This window comes from Protopterus annectens, chromosome 2.part0, assembly GCF_019279795.1.
Source record: "Protopterus annectens isolate FY-2018-M chromosome 2.part0, PAN1.0, whole genome shotgun sequence".
In the NCBI taxonomy this organism is placed as follows: Eukaryota; Metazoa; Chordata; order Ceratodontiformes; family Protopteridae; genus Protopterus; species Protopterus annectens.
In genome coordinates this window covers 232,634,191-232,654,100 of record NC_056728.1, presented here as the reverse complement: position 1 = coordinate 232,654,100, position 19,910 = coordinate 232,634,191, and the positions used below count along the sequence as shown (strand labels likewise).

Sequence of the window (19,910 nt, the reverse complement as noted above, 5' to 3'; positions counted from 1 at the left end):
CTAGGCTATCGGCCTAAGGGCCTACATAAGCCTAGCCAACAAGGTTCCCTGGCTTATGTCACCCAAGAAAGTTATTTTCCTGTGCCAATGTCGAGCAGAGACACAGAAGTGATCCCCGGGGTGTATTTCCTATTTCCCATCCACTCATCAAGAATTTTCTTGAAGAGTGCTAATGAAGAACTTTGCTTGACATAGATGGGTAGCCTGTTCCAGAGTATGGGAAGTCTCTGGGACAGGAATCTATCCCTCCAGCATGTCTTGTTTATTGTGGTGACAAGGTTTAGGTCCCTAGAGTGTGTAGCGTGGAGGGATTGGGATTTCTTTAGGTGTAGCATGTCCAATAGCTCTGGGTTTGACATAGCTTTATATGTTAGGCAGAGATCACCTCAGAGTAGGCGATACGCTACAGAGTAAAGCTGGGAGTTTTTTGAGGCGGTCAGTGTAGGGCATTTGTTTGAGGCCAGTAATCCTCTTTGTGAGGTACATCTGTGGCCTTTCCAGCTGCTGCAGATGTTTTGTGAGGTACATTCCAAAAGGGGCGTTGCACTCTATAATGGGTCTAATGAGTGTCGAGTAGAAGGGAACAATGACCTCTTTCTTTCTGGATGAGAATCCTTTTACGATGAGGTGTGCCACGTAGAAGGTCTTCCTAACTACTGTAACAATGTGACCATCAAAGGAGAGACTACTGTCCACCTGGGTCCCAAGGTCTCATCACACATTCGGTGTTAAGTAGACTGCTGCCTATGTGGTAGTTCATGGGTACAGAGTTTTTACCAAAGGGGATGACACTGCACTTTTTGGCATTGAGCTTGAAGCCATGGCTCTGACACCAGGCATCTGTCTCAGCGAGGCCCTTCTGTAGGATGTCCACATCATTTGGGGACTTGACTATGGCTCCTAGTTTGCAGTCATCTGTGAACTTCATTAGCCAGAGGCCTTCTGTGTTAGCCTGTACTTCAGAGAAGTAGATACCAAACAGGAGAGGTCCCAGGATGGAACCCTGTGGTACTCCACTTGTCACTGCTTTGAGGTCAGATTTGGAGTCTGCAACTTTTACAGTGTGGGTTCTATCAGTGAGCCAGTTGGCAACCCATCTTGTGACGTAGGGATTTATACCTAGTTTAGTGAGTTTAGTTATAATTCCAGAATGGGGGATGGTGTCGAAAGCCTTGGCGAGGTCAAGATAGGCTGTGTGAAGCACCTTACCCTCATCTACGGCTTTGGTGACTGCCTCAAAGAAGTCGATCAGGTTCAGGAGGCATGATCTGCCTTTCACAAACCCGAAATGGGTGGGATCCAGAGTTTGGAGGTTACCAATGTCTTTGTTTATGAGTTCCATGATGATACGTTCCATGGCCTTGCAGACCAGGCTCGTCAGGCTAATAGGTCAATCGTTCCTGGGATCAGTGGTGGCTTCCCCTTTGTGGAGTGGGATAACTGTTGCTGTGCACCATTCAGTGGGCACAAAGCCTGATGCGAGGCTATTATTGAACATGGTGCTTAAGTGGGGAGCCAGTTCGTTCTGAAGTTCGTGTAAAATGCAGCCTGGGATGTTGCCCGGTCCCATGGATGCTGTGGTTTTGACTTTAGAGAGTGCAGCTTTTACTTGCGTAGTTGTGATTACAGGGACTCTGCATTCTTCCTGTATAGATATGGGCTCTTTAGGGGGGGGGGTAAAGTTAGCACTGAACCTATCTGCCAGGATGTTGGCAATATCAGTTGGTTCTGTAATTTTCGTGCCTTTGTGCTGTAACTCAGAGCAGATCTGGGTGTTGCCATCGAGATTCTTGACATAGCTATAGAATGCTTTGTGGTTGTCCTTAGAATTAGTGGCAATTTTGTTTTCATACCTAGCTTTGGAGGATCTTATAAGGGAACTCAGCTTCTTACTGAGGCTGGCCAGGGAGCTCCTCCACTCATGGGATTTTACTCTCTTTTGCAACAGTTTCTTCTTTCTGTTGTAGTTTGTTTATGGCAGGGGACCACCAGATTGGCTTCCTTTTTTTGGAGGATAGCACAATCCATGCACTCGTGTAAATGCTTACAGAGTGCACTTGTGTAGGATTCAGCAGTTGTAACTGTATTGTCCATCTGCATGGGTGTCATGAAGTTCACCACTTCTGTCTTACAAAGCATGAAGTTGGCTTTGGAGAAATTTTTTACCGTGGTTTCCTTAATGGGGGGGTGGGAGTGGGATGTGGATATCAAGGGTGATTAGCTTATGGTCGGATTGGACCAACGAGGAGTTGACTTCAGGTGTGGAACACCGGTCACTCATGTTGGTAATGACTAGGTCTAGGATATTGTTGCCCCTTGTGGGGTTGTGGATAAGTTGATCCAGGGCATTGGAGTTTATGAATTCCAGAAAGCGTTGAGCTAAGGAGTTGGTACATGAGTAGTTTTCCCAGTTAATGATGGTGTAGTTGAAGTCGCCCATTATTAGTGTGTTTGGTTGAACCCTAATATTTTTAAGTACATCAAGAAAAGAGGAGTGAGAATCCTGGAGCATGGTGGGGGATCTGTAGCAAGCTACAATTTGAATTGCAGTTTTGCTCAGAGTTAGTTGCACTTGGATAACCTCGGATGCATTATGCTGAGAAACTAGCCTGCAGGTGTGGATATCCTTAATGAATATGGACACACCTCCACCATGTGAAGCAGAGTTCCTCCCTAACCCAATTCAAGTGCAACTTAGACAAATGGATGGGAAACCAGAAATTCATCCCTGGTTTGGCACCTATGTCTCTAATGGACACAGGTAACCAGTAAATGGTTCATCTCCCAGGCCCATGCTTACACTTATCAAGGGTATTAGAACTTTCCAAAGATTTGGGATGCATGTCTATGCTTAAAAAGGCCCTTGTGGTCGTCAGCTTGTAAACATCTATGAATTTTCAAAGATTCCAATGCAGCTCAGGCAGAGTTGCAGTGCACATCTAGGGAGTGGGCTTTTGATTCAACAAACCATTGCTTGGTGCTAGCTTTCATTAGCAAGTATAAAGGAGCATGCATTTGTACGTAGAAGCCATTGTGGGTCCTCACTGACACAGACAGCTCGTCCTTCCACTCAATGGATGGGGTTAGGCCATAAAGTAACCTTTATTGCCAGGGTGCTGATGAGGTCTCAGGTAATATATTTACTTGACAACTGTATTAGACTGGGAGGGACTAGATAATCTGGATGTCATAGGTTCATAGGTGATTACTAGGCGAATCGCACAAGAGCCTTTACAAGCCTAGCCAATAACACCAGGACATGACAATATTATATCTTGATTCCCCACATACGAGATGGGGTTGTATCACAGTGGGTCTTTGGGTGTTGGATCCCTAAGTCATTTTACAGACTGCCTCTGTACATAAGGGACATGGACAGTACCTCAGGAGTGAATACATGGGTCCCAATCCATTTATCCAAATTCTTTTTTAGCAGAGTAAAGGATGGGCTTTGTTGTATGAAGATGGAAAATTTATTCCACAGACAAGGTAGCCACTGGGATACAAATCTGTCTCTCCTGCAAGTTCTGTTAGAGTCACAAATAAGGTTCAAGTCCATGGAACACAATTTTCGTATAATATTTCCTGCAAATATGTAACATACTCATCAGGGCTGGATCAGAGAATGCCTTGCAGGTCAGGCACAAGTCCCCTCTCAATAAACAATATGAGACAGAGTAAATAATGTGTCCTACAGTTTGTAATTTTTAGTGAAAACCTCTGGGGCTGCTCCAACTGGTGTAGGTACCCGGTTAGGTACATGCAGAAGGGAGCACTGTACTCGATTATGGGCCTGATAAATGCCAAGTACAATAGCACTATGACTTCCTTTGCCTTTAATGCCATGTCTGGGGTTGGCATATTAGTTAAGGGGTTTACCCCACAGACACAAGGTACATGGTTCAATTCTCACCTATGGACACTGTCTCATTATTAGCTAGATGTGTAATGGTCTGCACAATGCCTTTTCTATGAAGCTGTAAGTTCACAGGTGAGTACTAGGCTAGCTGGCCTTATGGGCCATTTAAAGCCTAGCCAACTTCCCTTTTGGTGCTCAATTTAACCTACCCCTTTTGGTGTTAGATTGGCCTTACCCATTCCAAGGTTGACAATTATATATTACCCCAACAAGAATAAGTGGGATCATACCAGAGATAATTTGATGGGACTCATGCATGGGATAAAGCATTCAGGAGCTGCCTCTGCCTATTACTCATAGATGGAGAATGCGTTCTTGAGCAGTGTTATCCTCTGCAAGATATATCTGTCCCTCTAAAGCATTCTGTTGATGTTGCAGAAGAGCTTTAGGTCCCAAGCCAAACTACTTTTGAGGCCTTCTGACTTGCTGATGTGCAGTAAATTCAACAGCACTGTGTTAGAGGATGCCTTGTATGCCAGACACAGGTCATCTGTTAGCAGTCTGTAGGATATACAGTATAGTGACAGGGTTTTGAGTCAGTTCATGTAGACTGTATTATTTAGGCCTTGTATCCCTTATGAACCTATAAGAAAAGAAAAAGAAAAGCTACAGAACTCTATATAAAATATAGAGTGAAACTCAAAATCTGTTCAGATTTAGTATCAGATGAGAGGCCTGAAGGCTTCCTGAATTTTCTTTCCATCTGGACAGCAGAGTTCTTTATACACTAAGGATGTCTGAAGGTTTTGACAAAATCGATATTGTAAAGTGTGATTAAATTCCTAACAATGAAAGCAGTGAAAGTAGCATTTCCTCAAGGTAGTTTAAACAAAAAATGTGTTTGCCAGTGGATGGAAAAGTTCAAACACGTGCACTTTTCTAAACAAAGGTTTATGCATTGCAAATAATTAAGCCCAATGGTAAATCAAGTAAAAAAATAATGACTTTCTAACAGGAAAGGTGAAAAAAAATTAGTTTCTGAAACAAAACCTGAGTAAAGAAGGAAGCAAGAAGGAAAATTTAATATGATAACTATTAATTACGAAGAAGGTGGTCTGGGATTTTTTTCTCTGATCATTATCAAAACTTGGAAAAAAGAAATGGAAAGTGAGAGAGGAGTGACATTTCGGAATAAGGAGTGTGTTCTAGACACAGTGCAAATGTTTCATCTTCATGGTTCTAATGCCTGCAACTTCACTAAGTTTGTTACTTTTTAAGCTTGTTAAACAAGAAAAAATGTTTTTTTTTTACTTTGCCAAATTGCATGCAAGTACAAACATTTAATATTACAAAAACATGTATTTACTGTGCAGCTTAACATGTTGTTCGTGGTGCAAATGTATTAATTTCAGTTTTTATTAGCACTACTAAATTAAAGGAAAATATGCTGACTGGTGTTACGGTAACTTAAAAACAGTTAAACATGTTGTAGTGCCCATCCACTCTAGTAGAGTGGCGATAAATTTTGTAGTGATGCTAGTATGGTGGTGATAAACAAAACAAGTACTCTGGCCCAGACATATATTTCATCATAGCATTTATTTTGGTCCAAACCACCTTCTAAATATCTGATTCAGGTGCAAAAAAAAAACAAGTAAACAGCCTCCAGGTTAACTATATTTCATTGCAGAACTGGCATAATTCTCAAGCTCTCCACCCACATGCCTCTAAAAAAAAGGTAACATTACTTGGCAACAACATCTGAAGAGCTAAATGAATGTCTTTTCTGACCATTACCATCATTTGACTAGCAAGATATATGGCATTTCAAGAAGATTTAGAAGTTATGTAGACAAAGTTTTGCCAACTAGGTTCAGTGTCCTGGAAATAAAGTATTTTCTGATACCAAGTTTTCTGCAGTACATGGTGAGGTGGGAGTTGCTGTTTTCTACCCTTACTTTTGGTATGCCTCACTATCATAGACAGGCATCTTCAAAAAGGCCACAAACTACAGATGGACAAATTTTGTTTTCTAAATTAGCTCTTCGGGGCACTTTTCATGTACGGAGCTAGATCCAGCTTTTGTGCTGTACATGATGTTGCTGCTCTGAAGCATTCTGAGAACATTTCACAGCTTACACATGCACATTACCTGCTAACAAAAAGCAAACTCCCCCATGACATCCAGAATACTTCACCTTCCCTAGCTTTAATACATGTGTTAAAAACGATATCACCTGGGACTAAACACTTGTGTATGCCTTACAAGTTAGCAGCAGAAAGGAAACCAAGCTTCACAAGCTTGTATTTGCAAGGATTCTCTTTGGAAAACAAAACCCAAGTGAAGTGTTTTTAATTTGCTCAATCATGTCTGCTCAATACACTGTTTATTTACATTTATTTTGCCTTCCACATATTGCAGAGATTCGGATGGGCTTCTATTTGCAGTTTTTTTTGTCTCCTTGACCATGGTGTTTCAGAGAAAGAGCAAGATATTATTTATATGTTTTAAGTGCTCCCTCCTCTGCAGTGGAGCAACTTCAGAGTGGGAATAACAAAGTAAATGCGAAGGGAGAGGCTCAGGGAGGTTTGCTCCCTGCAAAAAAAAAAAAAAAATTTTTTTGCAATAGTCAAAACATGCTTATCTGAAAGTACAAGTTTTTAGTTGTTCATATGTAAGTAATTTCAAACAACATATGTGGTGTGCAGTAGTTTAGAGAAGGCAGGCTTCAAAAAACTCATATCAATCTTAGATTTAGACAGAAATGGCAGTCAGTCTAACTGTTCTTGTTATAATGAAACTAATGTGAGAACATTATCTAAGTTTATACTACGCTGGCAATATGATGTAATGCAACAAGTATCTAATTTGATACCTGTACCCAGAGCATTCTTGCTTATGACATACTTGGCACAATCACCAGTAGATAATACTTGTATAAAAGATAATAGCAAGAAGTCTAAAGTTCCAGGCATACCTGTAAAAATTATACCAAAAATAGAAAATAAAAAATGAAAACCAAAAAAAGCTTTTGCAGCAAACAATAAAACAGTAAATACGAAAATGAAGAGAGAGAACTCTACACATCATGTACCAATGAAAAATTAAATGTGACTATCAAGAAAAACATATATAAAAGTTAGCGTAATCAAATAGTCAATAACAGTGTTACAGATAAATGTAGTTCATATGCTGTTTCCTGAAGAAACAAAGAATGAATTTAATAGTGCGGAAATATCTTATAAAAATAATGACTTTTCCAACAAAAATGGACTACTTTCAAGGACCAGCAATGAAATAAAGAATGCTTTGATTAATGACTGACAAAATGACTGAGGTTCTGTTTTTTTTTTGGGTGATTCAAAGAAAAGACCAAGAGCAAAAAAATTGTGCAGCTTAAATAAAAATAAAACTATGATGAGGGCTCTACCCGAGTATACCTAATTGATGATATTTTTATATTTATAATTTTTTATATTTCTGTATTGTTTGTGAAATATTTTGTATTTTACCCGGGCTGAGCTTGAAATTGGTTCATATTGATCAGTTCACTTGCCCTGTAAATAAATATAAATAAATAAATTAATGTTTAAGGGTGTTGTGCAGGTTAAATAAGGTACAACCACAATATAGCAAGATTTTCACTTGCGTGGGAACAAATTATTTAAACACACCTCTAAACTACATGACAAATGCACTGCTTTTCATGACAGAAATTGCAAAACAAATTTGTTGCAACTTATTCGTAGTGAAATTATACCACATGCAAAGTGGATGACAACATCTCTACCAAAGCACACACTTATTATGTAAAGTTGCATCAAATATGTGCAGTTTATAATATGAAGTTGATAACATATTGAGAAGAATTTATGCTTGATGTACGTTTACTTACAAATGACAAATGACATCTCGGGCTATATGGTGCAGACTACGTATCTAATAAAATTATTGTTAAACTTAGCTATTTTAGGAAAATTAAACTGCAAAAAAGATCTGAGTCCACAGCAGGAAGATCTGACAAGGTTATGATGCGTTACTACTGCAATGCCTAAGAAATACACATTTTCAATTAAAAGACTGACTATATATAATTATAAGTTGACAGCCATTACTGACTGCTGCAACAGTGTACATATCTGCTTCCCAAGGTACACTACACAGGAATGTTTGCACAATCAAACTCAAGGAGGTGGTGTCTTGATCCTGATTCATGACAGTATTAGAACAACATTAACATTTACAGATAGTTTACTGGAATGTTTGTCAATACTAATTAATCTGATGAAAGAAAACAGCCATCTTAACATTATACTTTGATACAGAAGTCTCAACCTTGATTCAAACTCTCACAGGGAATATCTGAAGCTCTTAGATGATAGCATTGGCAATGACTACAGCCTTCTACTTTACAACAACTATACGGACATTGACTGGTATAACCTTGGTGAAAAGACTGCACATTCAAAGGAATTCATAAATATACTTTCAAATAGTTTGCAAAAACTGATTTCTGGTAAACACTAGAGGCAGTAACACACTGGATGTTGTAGCAACCAATGCTTGAATATAATTCATAATGTAAAGATTATTACCTTATTTAGGCACTTCAGACCACAATCCCATTTAATTTGAAATACATACTTTACATTTAGTTAAACATAGATATAAACAAAATATAATTATACCAAGGCTAATTATTCTTTATTGCAAAAAACATTAACCAATGTGTTTTGCTCAGACGTTTTGGTAGACAAGGATAAATATTTGGTTACACAATTTTGGAATTTCTTTTAAAGACAGGTTTGGAAAGTACAGTTTGCAGCAAAAAAAATAAATAAATAAAAACAGATTGATGGAACTTTCATTTATAAAGACTGTGCAAGGCGGAGATTATTTAAAACAATTAAGACATCAAGGTTGATTAAAAACAGGCTAACAATACTGGTAAACTTTTTGAAATTACAAAGTGTCACAGAATGAGAAGAAGTTGGGTAATGATGATGCTAACCAGAAAAACAGTGATAAACATATAAAAAGAAATAGAAAACAACAACATTTAATTAATACATTAAAACAAATTCAAAAATCTGTGACCACAAACAAACTGAAAATTAATTTAATCAATATTAAAATGTTTGCCTCGTACTTACCTGACAAAGACAAAGTCAGGTTATCACATTTCAGACTACACCCCTTGTCCATTACCACTGACTGTACAAGTAAAGCACTAAGTGATGAAAAAGGCAGCATCCATTGGTCAGGGCAATCCTGCCCCATAATAAAACAATTGGTTCTACTTTGAAACCCATGTTCAGTATGCTCCCCTATATAGGTACTGTACCTACTCATAGGAAAGTTCCCATGTTACAACAATTTATAAAAAAGAAAAGTGGGGGGTGAGGTTCAAAACTACAGACCCACAAGTCCTGCTTCCATTGCTGGTAAATGCTTTGAGCATTGCACTATAGACAATATTAACCAATGTAACAATTTAGGATTGTTATAAGTACTACAACATGGATCTAATAAGGGTAAATCCACTTCAAATAATTTACTACAATTTTATGAACTCATCTTAGTAAATAGAGAAAGGTTTAACCACTGGTGTATTACGTCTTGAAATGGCCAAGACCTTCATTTCTTTACTTAATGTTGTGACACATAAGGCTACTATAAAGGCTAAAATTAATCCATTTATCATCATATGGATAATGACTTGGCTACATGGAAGAACCCAATCAAATATTAACCAAAATGTTAATTTTAGATCAACTACCTGTTATGTCAGGTGTCCCAAAGGAATCAGTACTGGGACCCATTTTATTTAATACTGTATGTGTTCTTATTCCATATGGCAAACAGTGCTGGATCAGCAAATAGGATGATAACCTAAAAAGAGCGCTTATTATTTTGAATGAAAAGGATGCAAGAGCTATTAACAGTCATTTGCAAGAACTACCAATTTAGGCGGATTTAACAGGACTAAATTTCAGTACAGATAAGTGTTGCTTTAAGGTATTTTGGTAAGTCATTACTTAAATAACCACTTAAAGTCAACATGTTTAAAGGAAGTCAGCTCTTTAGAACATGTTTAAAGGACTTTGGTGTAGTCAGTAGCAACAATTTCTCATTTGGAAAACATGCAGACGCAGTAAGAAATAAGGCCATGGACCAGTTGGAGTGATTTTAAAGAATCTGGCTATGAAACACCTTTATTACTTAGTTTCATTAGATAAAACTTACAAAAGACCCACTCTTAAACATAATAGTTGTTTTTTGTTTACAGTAAAGGAAAACTGAAGAACTCAAAGGGTCCAGAGAAGATTTATGAAAAAAATCTAACTAATTTTAATCTGAACTATTCGGATTGTTGCTAATGTTTAAATGTATACAGTATTCCTTACTGTATTATCAGGTGCAAAATGATTTTAGCATATTGGGTATTTCATGACCCCTTTTTACAAGCAATACTAAACATTATTTTACACCAAGCAAATCATCACTTAGAAACACTAATTTAAAAATTCACATAAAGCCAGTAAGACCTAGGCATAGGTATTCTTTTGCATCAATAAGGATACTCGCACTATGGAATAAAACTCCATGTGTGGTTAAGAATGTCAGCCTCGAAATTTTCAAATCTAATACTGATTTATGGATAGGAGATAAAAGTATATGATCCAGACTTGGTGGAATCAGTGTAACTAGTTGGGCCTTCAACCTGAACACTGTTAGTTTATGAATTTATGAAGTAATAATGGTATGTGAAAACATTGCAAGTATGGGAATAAGAAGTACAGATTTATAATACTGTATTTTTGTTTAATGCAGCATTCATATATTATCTTGTGCACAAACATGCACATGCATTTTCTTGTTTGTGCTATATTGCTTACCAATATTGATAACATACGTATTTTCTGACCACAATTTGTTATAATTTTGGAAAAAAATCTGCAAAAGGAATGCCTATAGCAAAATGTGACCAACTAATTAACAAGCAAAGAAAAAAATAGTTGCATAATCTGCTGCCCAGGACAATATAAGTAAACTTATTGTGTAAATCTGGGAAAGAAAGTAATCCTTCAAAGACAAGACTATGGTCATACTTACTGGGAACTTCATGCAGAAATTCATGGGAGCTTTGACTAAGGATCCGTACTCCATCAATTTCTGGCACCAGATATGAACTTTCATACAGGTTGAATGTTTATATTAGTTAAGGATTCCAAAATAAATGGCATGGTAGACAGAAACTTAACAACAATAGCTTAAATGAAATTGGTAAACGAAGCTCAAGTCTATAAACACAGAAAACTGTGAGAAAGGTACCTGGATTTTACAAAGCAAAGGTTGATATAATGAGAGGGTGGAGAAAACCTAGAGAAAAAAAACATGAAAGTGAGGTGCAAATTAATTGCTGAAATGATCTCAGGAGTGCTCTCCCACCCCCACCTCAAGCCATAACATTTTAATTGAGATTTCCTTAAGCTATTTATAAGCAGGTGGTTCACTCAATATAACTTCCCAGGAAATTTCACTGTTAATGTACACCCAGCAACATCATGCAGTTAAGTCACCACTATAGCACCACTGCATACAAAGAAGATGCTTTCAGCCTAAAGGAGCATAGTAATATGCAAGCACCTACCACATCAGTAGATAACAGTCAGAGAATGCCCAAAGCTATTAATTGTAACTGTCCTACATTCTTCAAAGCCATTTCAATTAGAAGACAACTTGCTGAATAAATTTTGAGCAACAAGGAAAAGGAAGAAGGAAACAGCTGCAAGAAAGAATTTTGCAACATTTTTTTTCCAAAGTCTTACCTGGAAGTTCCCAGACCTCTCAACCAATTGGGGACAAATTCCAACAGAATCAGGGACAAGTCAAGAAAAAATCAGGGACAATCAGGGACACTTTTAAAATATTAGTGCTATTAACTTGAGGCATTGACAGAATCATAGCATATGAATTAATACACATTTTCTGAAGTAAAAGAAGTCTATAACTCTTTATTGTCATTATTCATTAAGTGTAATTCACCATCTTTCCTCCAAAAGTCACTAGTTTTTGGAGGAATTAAGAGGGACAGAGCTAAAATTTGAGTCAAAATCAGGGAAAGTTGAGAGGTATGCCTGGAACTGTAAAATAAATTCAGGCTCCAGTGTTTGACAAATGCATGACTAGTGTACAACAGAACAAATACCCAACACTAAAACAACTATAAAAAACTCAAATGGTCCTGAAATTCATCTGCTGTAGCAAGGTTTTGACTTGACCCATGAATGAGTTTCCTCTTGTACCTAATAGCAGTAAATAATTTTTCTTCACCACAGCTTTCCATCCTCACCCCACGTAAAAAGAAAAACGTGGATCTTTAAAAAGCCACCATAACTTCTACTCTATGACACCGATTTCTTAACTGGGTCCAACCAATGGAATTATCTTTCTCTGCTTACAGCCTTTATAAAAAACTGCAACATTTTGGATCTATAGAGAAATGCAGGGGATTTATGAACTTTTTAATGGAGCTGTACAGGTCACAAGGATCTCGAACAAGGGATGAGATGTCAGCGGGGATGAAGGTTCATGACCTGCTCCTTTCTTACAAGTTTAGCTAACATTAGCTTGCTTCCCAACCTCACATAATCCTTTCTACCACAGCAAACTGCAGTTTTCGTTATATATATATATATATATATATATATATATATACACATACATATATGGGTCTACTTTGATAGAAAACGCATTTCACTGAAATTCATTTTGTCGAAGCCTCATTTCACTGAAAATGAATTCCCTGAGCACAATTCACTGAAAGCTCACTGCACTGAAAACACATCTGACTAAAACTCATTTAGTCTAAACAGGTATATGCCCTGTTCCCCACTGCAGTGCGATCCTGGAGTTAGTATATATAGTTAGGGGTGTGTGGGGCAGTTTGGGCAGGTATTATTTTCTGGAAAGAGTTATTTGTTTAACTTGTAAGACTCCATTGTCTATGGTTTACATTTAAAATATATAAATTTGTTCTTATTTTCGGATCTCTTCTCCTCAGTCTTCCACAAAAAAGTGGTACTGTTACTGTGTCCAGTTGTGCTTTCTCAGCAAACAAATACAACAAACAAATAAGTAAAGGTTCAGTATACATATAATGTAAGTGGAATTTTTAAATTCAGCTTTCTGTTTGCTTATGGTTGCAACAATTGCAGCTCTCCACTACTGACTTCCATTTTATTCCTTCATTTTGGAGGCAAAACTTTAGTGGAGATGCCATTACCTAACAATCGTCAACAAACACTGCAAATACAGGCCCTGACTCTTCACTCTGGCAGCCCTGAAGCATGTGCCACTGAAGCGGGCCTCAGTGCTGGCTCAGGCTCCATCCCTAAAACTGACTATAGAGCTTAGTGAGTCAGTGTGGATGTTCTAGACCATGATGCTACTGTACAAATGAGTCAAGGAAGATGATCTGGCCTTTGGTGTTACTGTACACCCCTAGCTTTAACATGAAGTCAAGTATAGCAGTGAACCAGGTCACCTCCCTCTCCCTAAGAAGGGCGAATAGGCATCCTCCACACACTCTGGCCTCCTCTTGTCAACTCTTGCAGCACCCAGGCTGACAGCCAATGCTGAGTCAGCTGCCTAGTACTAGTTTTATCCTTCTAGGTTGATCAGCTTACTGCATTAGTGTTTTTAAGCTAGACCAACCTTACTTACCTGCTACTACCACCATCTCATCCTATTTTGTCAACTATCTTCACTTGTAACAAATTTTTCAAGAAAAAATAAATACTGAATGGAAACACTCAGATTCTATCATCTGTTTGCAGAGAACAGATGTTTTGCTAACAGACTTCAATCCTACAAAGGAAGAAAGACAAAGAAATGTAAACAATATCCATTAATGCTAGGATATATATATATATATATATATATATATGTGTGTGTGTGTGTGTGTGTGTGTATGTATATATATATATATATATATATATATATATACACACACACACACATATATATATTATATATACATATATATATATATTATATATATATAATATATATTATATATATTATATATATATTATATATATATATATTATATATATATATATATATATATTATTTATATATAGTATATATATATATATATTATATATATATATATATATATATATATATATATATTATATATATAGTATATATATATATATATATATAGATAGATAGATAAAGATAGATATTACACAAACACACACAGGACTGCTGTGACTGGAGAATTGTCTTTTACAGAAAATAAAATTTGTGTGCAACTGTACTACCATCTGCATTTGTATAAACTACAAAAGCACAACAGCCATGAACTAGTAAGTGCAGCTTTATATCCATCCATCTGTAGTGTACAATGTAATTAATTTATACTTCAATCAAGATACATTTGCCGTGAAGTTAAATATCCTTTTCAGGTAGACAGCAGAATTCCTCCCTCCACAAACATTAGCAGTAAGTCAAGATGATGTGTTAATCCTAATTATAAAAAAATTCCAGCTAGAGAGGTGCTGATTATATTATACTTCATAGCACAAATACTAAGGTTTGACAGCCTTATGTGAAGGAGAAAAAATTTCTGTACTCACTTCACTCACTCTTCTGGTTTTCAATGACATGCTTGCTGTGTACATGACCTGTGTAACATTGTTATGAAATTTTCACATCTGAACCCAGTGTCCTTGCTACACTAAGACTGCCAATATTTTAAATGCCCATAGTGGGACATTTTTTATAGACGTGGAAGATTTTGCAGGACAAACTATATACTCACAACCAGTGCAAAGAACTACAGTTAATTTTTTTTTTCAGGTAAAATATAAACCCACGCTTGCAGAACTTGTGGTGCTTCTGTTGTTTCATATAATATTAATGTGTCTGAAATACAGAATAATCGTTTTATGTAACAACTGAAGGTAATATTTTTTTCTTAAAGTGCAATAACTCATTACCAGGTTCTCTCACTTGTGCAATAGTTCACTGAATGCTTATTAATTTTTGCACAATAACTTGAAATACAAACTATATTCTGTGAAGGTACAAAATGGTCTGTAGTCTACCACTGCTTAAAGCATCTAAGTGCAATATCTACTGTGCAATACTAAGTGCTGCTATCGATAGACATACAAAAATTTTAACTATGTCCTGGTGTTTTGTCAATGTTAATGTCATATATAGAGTCTGTAGTTCTGTTTTTATTTTTATATTGTTACATAGATTTTTTTATATGTTTTTGGCCTGCACATTCAGCCTGATGCAACGAAATTTCCTTTAGCCTGCACTCATGTGTGGGTCTAAATGACAATAAAGTTTACTTTGATTATGACAATTAGAGGAGACTTAGGATATATTTTTTAACCTACAAATCTCAGGATAGATGTCATTTTTCATGTTTTTCCAAAGGACACAAATGCCCAAATAGGGAGTGCCTTGAACAGAGACAGACACGTGGTAAGTTTATGCTGCACATAAGACATCTTAATCTTACCTCCTGTTTCCCTATATAAATTAATTGCCTGCTGACAGCATTCAGAGGAATCCCAGAATACCAGCACTCATGAAGCTACCTGAGCTTTTGTCATCACAAACCATCTTTACCCTTTTTACCTCTCTCAGTTCCATTTGTGCCATTCGGCACATCAGGCAATGAACACTCTCCAGTACCTGTTGTTTCTATAGCAGTTATGGTTTTATGGGATCGGGTTGCTAGCCCGGTGCCCAGCACTCACACTTAGGGACAATTTAGAGTGCCTAATTCACCTATTGCATGTCTTTGGAATGTGAGCGGAAATCCATGTGAATATAGGTAGGACATGCAGACTCTGCAAACAAGACACCTCAGCCAAGAATTGAACCGGAGAACCTCTTGATGTGAGGAGACAACTCTAACTACTGCACCACCCCTTCTTTACCCTAACCCCATAGAATGAGTGATTGTTAATGCCAAAGTGTAATTGTCCAACTAGTCATAATGACAAGGTCTTTTCCCAGCCAATGAGAGCAAGCAGCCTAAAACAAATACAAAACTGCAAATGGAAGAGAAAACACAAGCCTTTTTTTTTTACTTCAATTAGTCCAGATTAAAACACAGAAGCAATGAATTTAGCTGCAGCTACCAGACTCTACTGCCTTCTTACTATTCTGCCGTTGACAGAAAACTGCATGAACAATTTCTAGAGCTAATCAGAGGGAATCATCAGCACTGTGCATCCCACAGCGCTGGATACAGAATTTAAAAGCTAAAAAAGTACAAATGCAAGCAAGTGAAAAGGTGTGGATAAACTGATTATAGGACAAGATGACACTTACATGATTACAGAAAGTTGTCATTTTAAAACTTGGAGGGGGGCTCTACCAAAACTTAACATTACCAGTGACAAAGCCTCACAGAGACACAAAACCTGATACCTACGACACCACCTCAAAATCCTGCATTCATTATATCTAGTTAAGGAGTGTCTAGATTACCACAGTACCTGAATACTGGCTTAAAACTTAACTAAGAGAAATCATCATCATCAATCTTTTTCTCATTTTCTACATGGGGTCATGGTGTTGTTTCAACTGTCACCATCTCCATCAATTCAATGCCATACTCCTGCCTTCTTCGACACTCATATCTAACTGTTTATTTTTTTTTTATTTATTTTACATTTGTTGACCGGGCTAGTCTAGCTGGATACATGTCCATTTTCAGTAGAGGCCCGGGGAGAAAAGCTCCAAAGACATATGCAAGAAAAATACAAATATACAACTCCCATATAATATATAAAAAGAAGTAACAGTAAAGATACATACAAAACTGAATTTAGGAAGTGGTAGCCGTTTGAAAAGTAAACAAAATTATTATTTTTTTTCATAATAGCAATAGATTGAGCATTCATTATAACAATATTAACATCAATAGTTCAAATGAGCTTAGCAAGGACAGTAAGGGGTACTGTACAAATTCAAGACAGAAAGTAAATATACATACATAACGATGTAAGGATGTTAATGATGAGATGTAGGAAAGTTAGTCAGGGTTAGTGCAGAAACATAACCAGTGTGTATTGAGATATAATTTTAGTTTCTTTTTAAATAGTGTAGGAGATGACAGAGAAGTGAGCTCAGTAGGAAGTGAATTCCATATCTTTCCAACAGTATTAGAGAACAGGGTATCACCTGCTGAGTTGTAAGATCTGCAAGTGTTAATAAGAAGTTTGTTAGATGAACGTAGGTTTTTAGAATTGCTGTATGGGGTGAAAAGGTTTAAGTGTACTGGTGTATTTGTGGGTTGAGAGAAGATATTGTGGGCTATAGCAAGCTGGAGATATTGTAGATGATGCAGAAACTCAAGCCAGTCAAGTTGTTTTAGATTAAGGCAGTGATGAGTTCTGAAAGGAGAGGCAGTAGCAAATCGAGCAATATTATTATAGGATACTGCTAGTTTGCTGAGGTTGTTTTTAGAAAGATTTGTATAAATAAGTGAGACAGAGAGTAGAGTAGAGTAGAGATAAGGTGAGTTCTTGCTATGGCAGCCCTGGCTGCTGCTGTTAGAAAGGGTTTGATTCTATAGAGGGATCCTAGTTTTTTATTGACTGTTTTTATAGTGTTATTGATATGAATATCAAAGTTGAGGTTATTGTCAATTGTTACTCCTAGGAGTTTAGTAGTTGGGTCGGGGGAAATAAGTGTACCATTGTTAGATATGAGTGTAAAATGTAAGGGGGGACTTACGGGTTGGTGAGAAGAGTAGCATTTTAGTTTTTTTTTTGGGTTAAGAAGGAGGCAACGGTGAGTGAACCATTGTTCGACAGTATTAAATGCTTTCTGGGTTAGGGCATGTAATTCAGTTTGAGAAGTAGCTGAGCAGATAATAGTTGAGTCATCTGCATATTGAATGCATGTAGTATGTGGAATTACTAACTGAAGGTCATTAATATAAATGGAAAATAGCAGTGGACCTAATATGAAACCCTGAGGGACAACAAGGGAGACGGGCAGGAGATTAGAAAGGTTATTGCGCCAAAGTACTGCCTGCTGTCTCCTTTCAAGGTAAGATTTAAACCAACTGATGGCTAAGAAATCGAGTGATAGAGATTTCATAATATGTAAGAGGAGTTGGTGATTAACCATGTCAAAAGCTTTGGATAAATCAAGGAATACTGCAGAGGAAGGAATACTTTTGTTCCGGTTTTTGTTAATACAGTCAGAGAATAAAAGCAGGTCAGTGGTAGTACTGTGATGTGGTCTATAGCCGTGATGACAGTTAGCTAGTAAGTCATTTTGTAGGTGATGAAGAAGTTGCTTATGGATACACTTTTCCATGATTTTTGCCAGAGGGGATAGTAGAGCTATAGGACGGAAGTTAGAGAAGTCATACGAGTTGCCACCTTTGTGTAATGGAATAATGTGGGAAATTTTCCAGATGGATGGGATATTACCTTCACTTATGGTTCTATTGATCAGAATGGATATGGGGTAGGCAATGGCCTTAGCACCTTTTTGAAGGTATTCTGCAGGGAGTTGGTCAGCTGAAGGGGCGGTGGGTTTTAGTTTTTGGAGTAGGGAGGATATAGTGGAAGTAGAGACGGGTTGTAACTGAAATAAGGGGGGCTAATTGGGGATGAAATAGGAATATTAGAGGTGTTAGGTGGCTGGCAAGAGTTTGGATGGTATTGGTGAAGAAGGAATTAAAAACATTGGCAGTATGACTGGGATTGTCAGGGTTGGAGCCTAGTGGATTGGGAGTAATAGATTGTCCTGGGTAAAGAAGTTTGTTAATGCTGTTCCAAAACTTTTGAGGCTTATTATGATATGTCTGTTGTACTTGGAGGTAGAAGTTTTTTTTGTCTATTAAGATGGCTTTTTTGTACTGTTTCTTAGTTGCCTAAAGGTTTGGTGATCTAATGGATTCTTAGTGGAATGCCATTTTCTCCAAGATTTGTTTCTCAAAAGGATTTTTTGCCTAGTATCATTAGAGAGCCAGGGGGCTGGTTTGGATTTACATCTAACAGATCGTTCTGGAGCATGACGGTTCAGAATGGTTAAGAATGTGGTACGGAAATAGGCTACTGCTTCGTCCAGTGGGAGAGATTTTAGTGGTGACCAGTTACTTTGAGAAAGTTCTGTCTGGAAGAGTTCAGGATTAAATTTCTTTTTGTTACGTATGGCTCTGACAGTGTTAGGGTAGGCTAGGTTAGTTTTATATCTGATAATATATGTGAGAGCGTGGTCACTTATGTCATCAGGGAGGATTCCTACTTTGTAAGTTTGATGAGGATTGTTAGTAAGTATCCAGTCCAGGGTACTTTCTTTGTTGTTGGTTTTATTTATTCTGGTGGGGACACTGATAGATTGTAAGAAGCCGAATAAGTTTATATGGTTGGTAGGGAGAGCATTATTACAGGACTGCCAGTCTATGTGAAAATCTCCTAGGATTATGGTTTCTTGTGGGAGATTAAAAGAAGTCCAGTTAAGGATATTTTGAAGGGTATTAATGTTATCGCTAGGGGGCAGGTATAAACAAATGACATTTATTGCTTTGCAAGGATTGATTTGAAGTTTGGAGATTAGTAATTCAGCTCTATTGTCTAGAGGTGGATTAAGGTCTATAGTGCTGACTTGTAGATTGTGTTTATATAGGATAGCGACCCCTCCTCCCTTTTTGGTAGCACGGTCTTTTCTAATGATATTATAACCGGGTGGACTGTTGCAGATCTTCTCTTTCACAATCCATCCAGCTCTTTGCTGGATGCCCTTGTTTCCTCTTGCCTTCTTCCTGTCTGCCCCAAATTGTCTTTACCAGACTGTCTTCTGCTTTTCTGCACATGTGCCGAACTACCATAATCTGTTCTCTTTGACTTTTTTCTACAATTGGAGCTACTTTGGCTTTTGCTCTTATATTCTCATTTATTTGTCTTTCTCACAGTGTGTATCCTACCACCCATATCAGGCACTTCATGTCCATCACATCTAGCTTCCTCAACTGCTCTGCCTTTACTGCCC

The 19,910-nt window shown here is 37.4% G+C and overlaps 1 protein-coding gene across 1 annotated transcript in view; it reads right to left on the bottom strand.

Annotated features, from left to right (window-relative positions):
* The window catches only part of VPS16 (VPS16 core subunit of CORVET and HOPS complexes), a 1,917,946-nt gene that overhangs the window by 926,379 nt on the left and 971,657 nt on the right, over positions 1-19,910 (bottom strand). Inside the window, exon 10 of the mRNA XM_044060689.1 lies at positions 10,977-11,071. Coding sequence (XP_043916624.1) covers positions 10,977-11,071 — 95 coding nt within the window. The remainder of the gene's footprint in view (positions 1-10,976; positions 11,072-19,910) is intronic.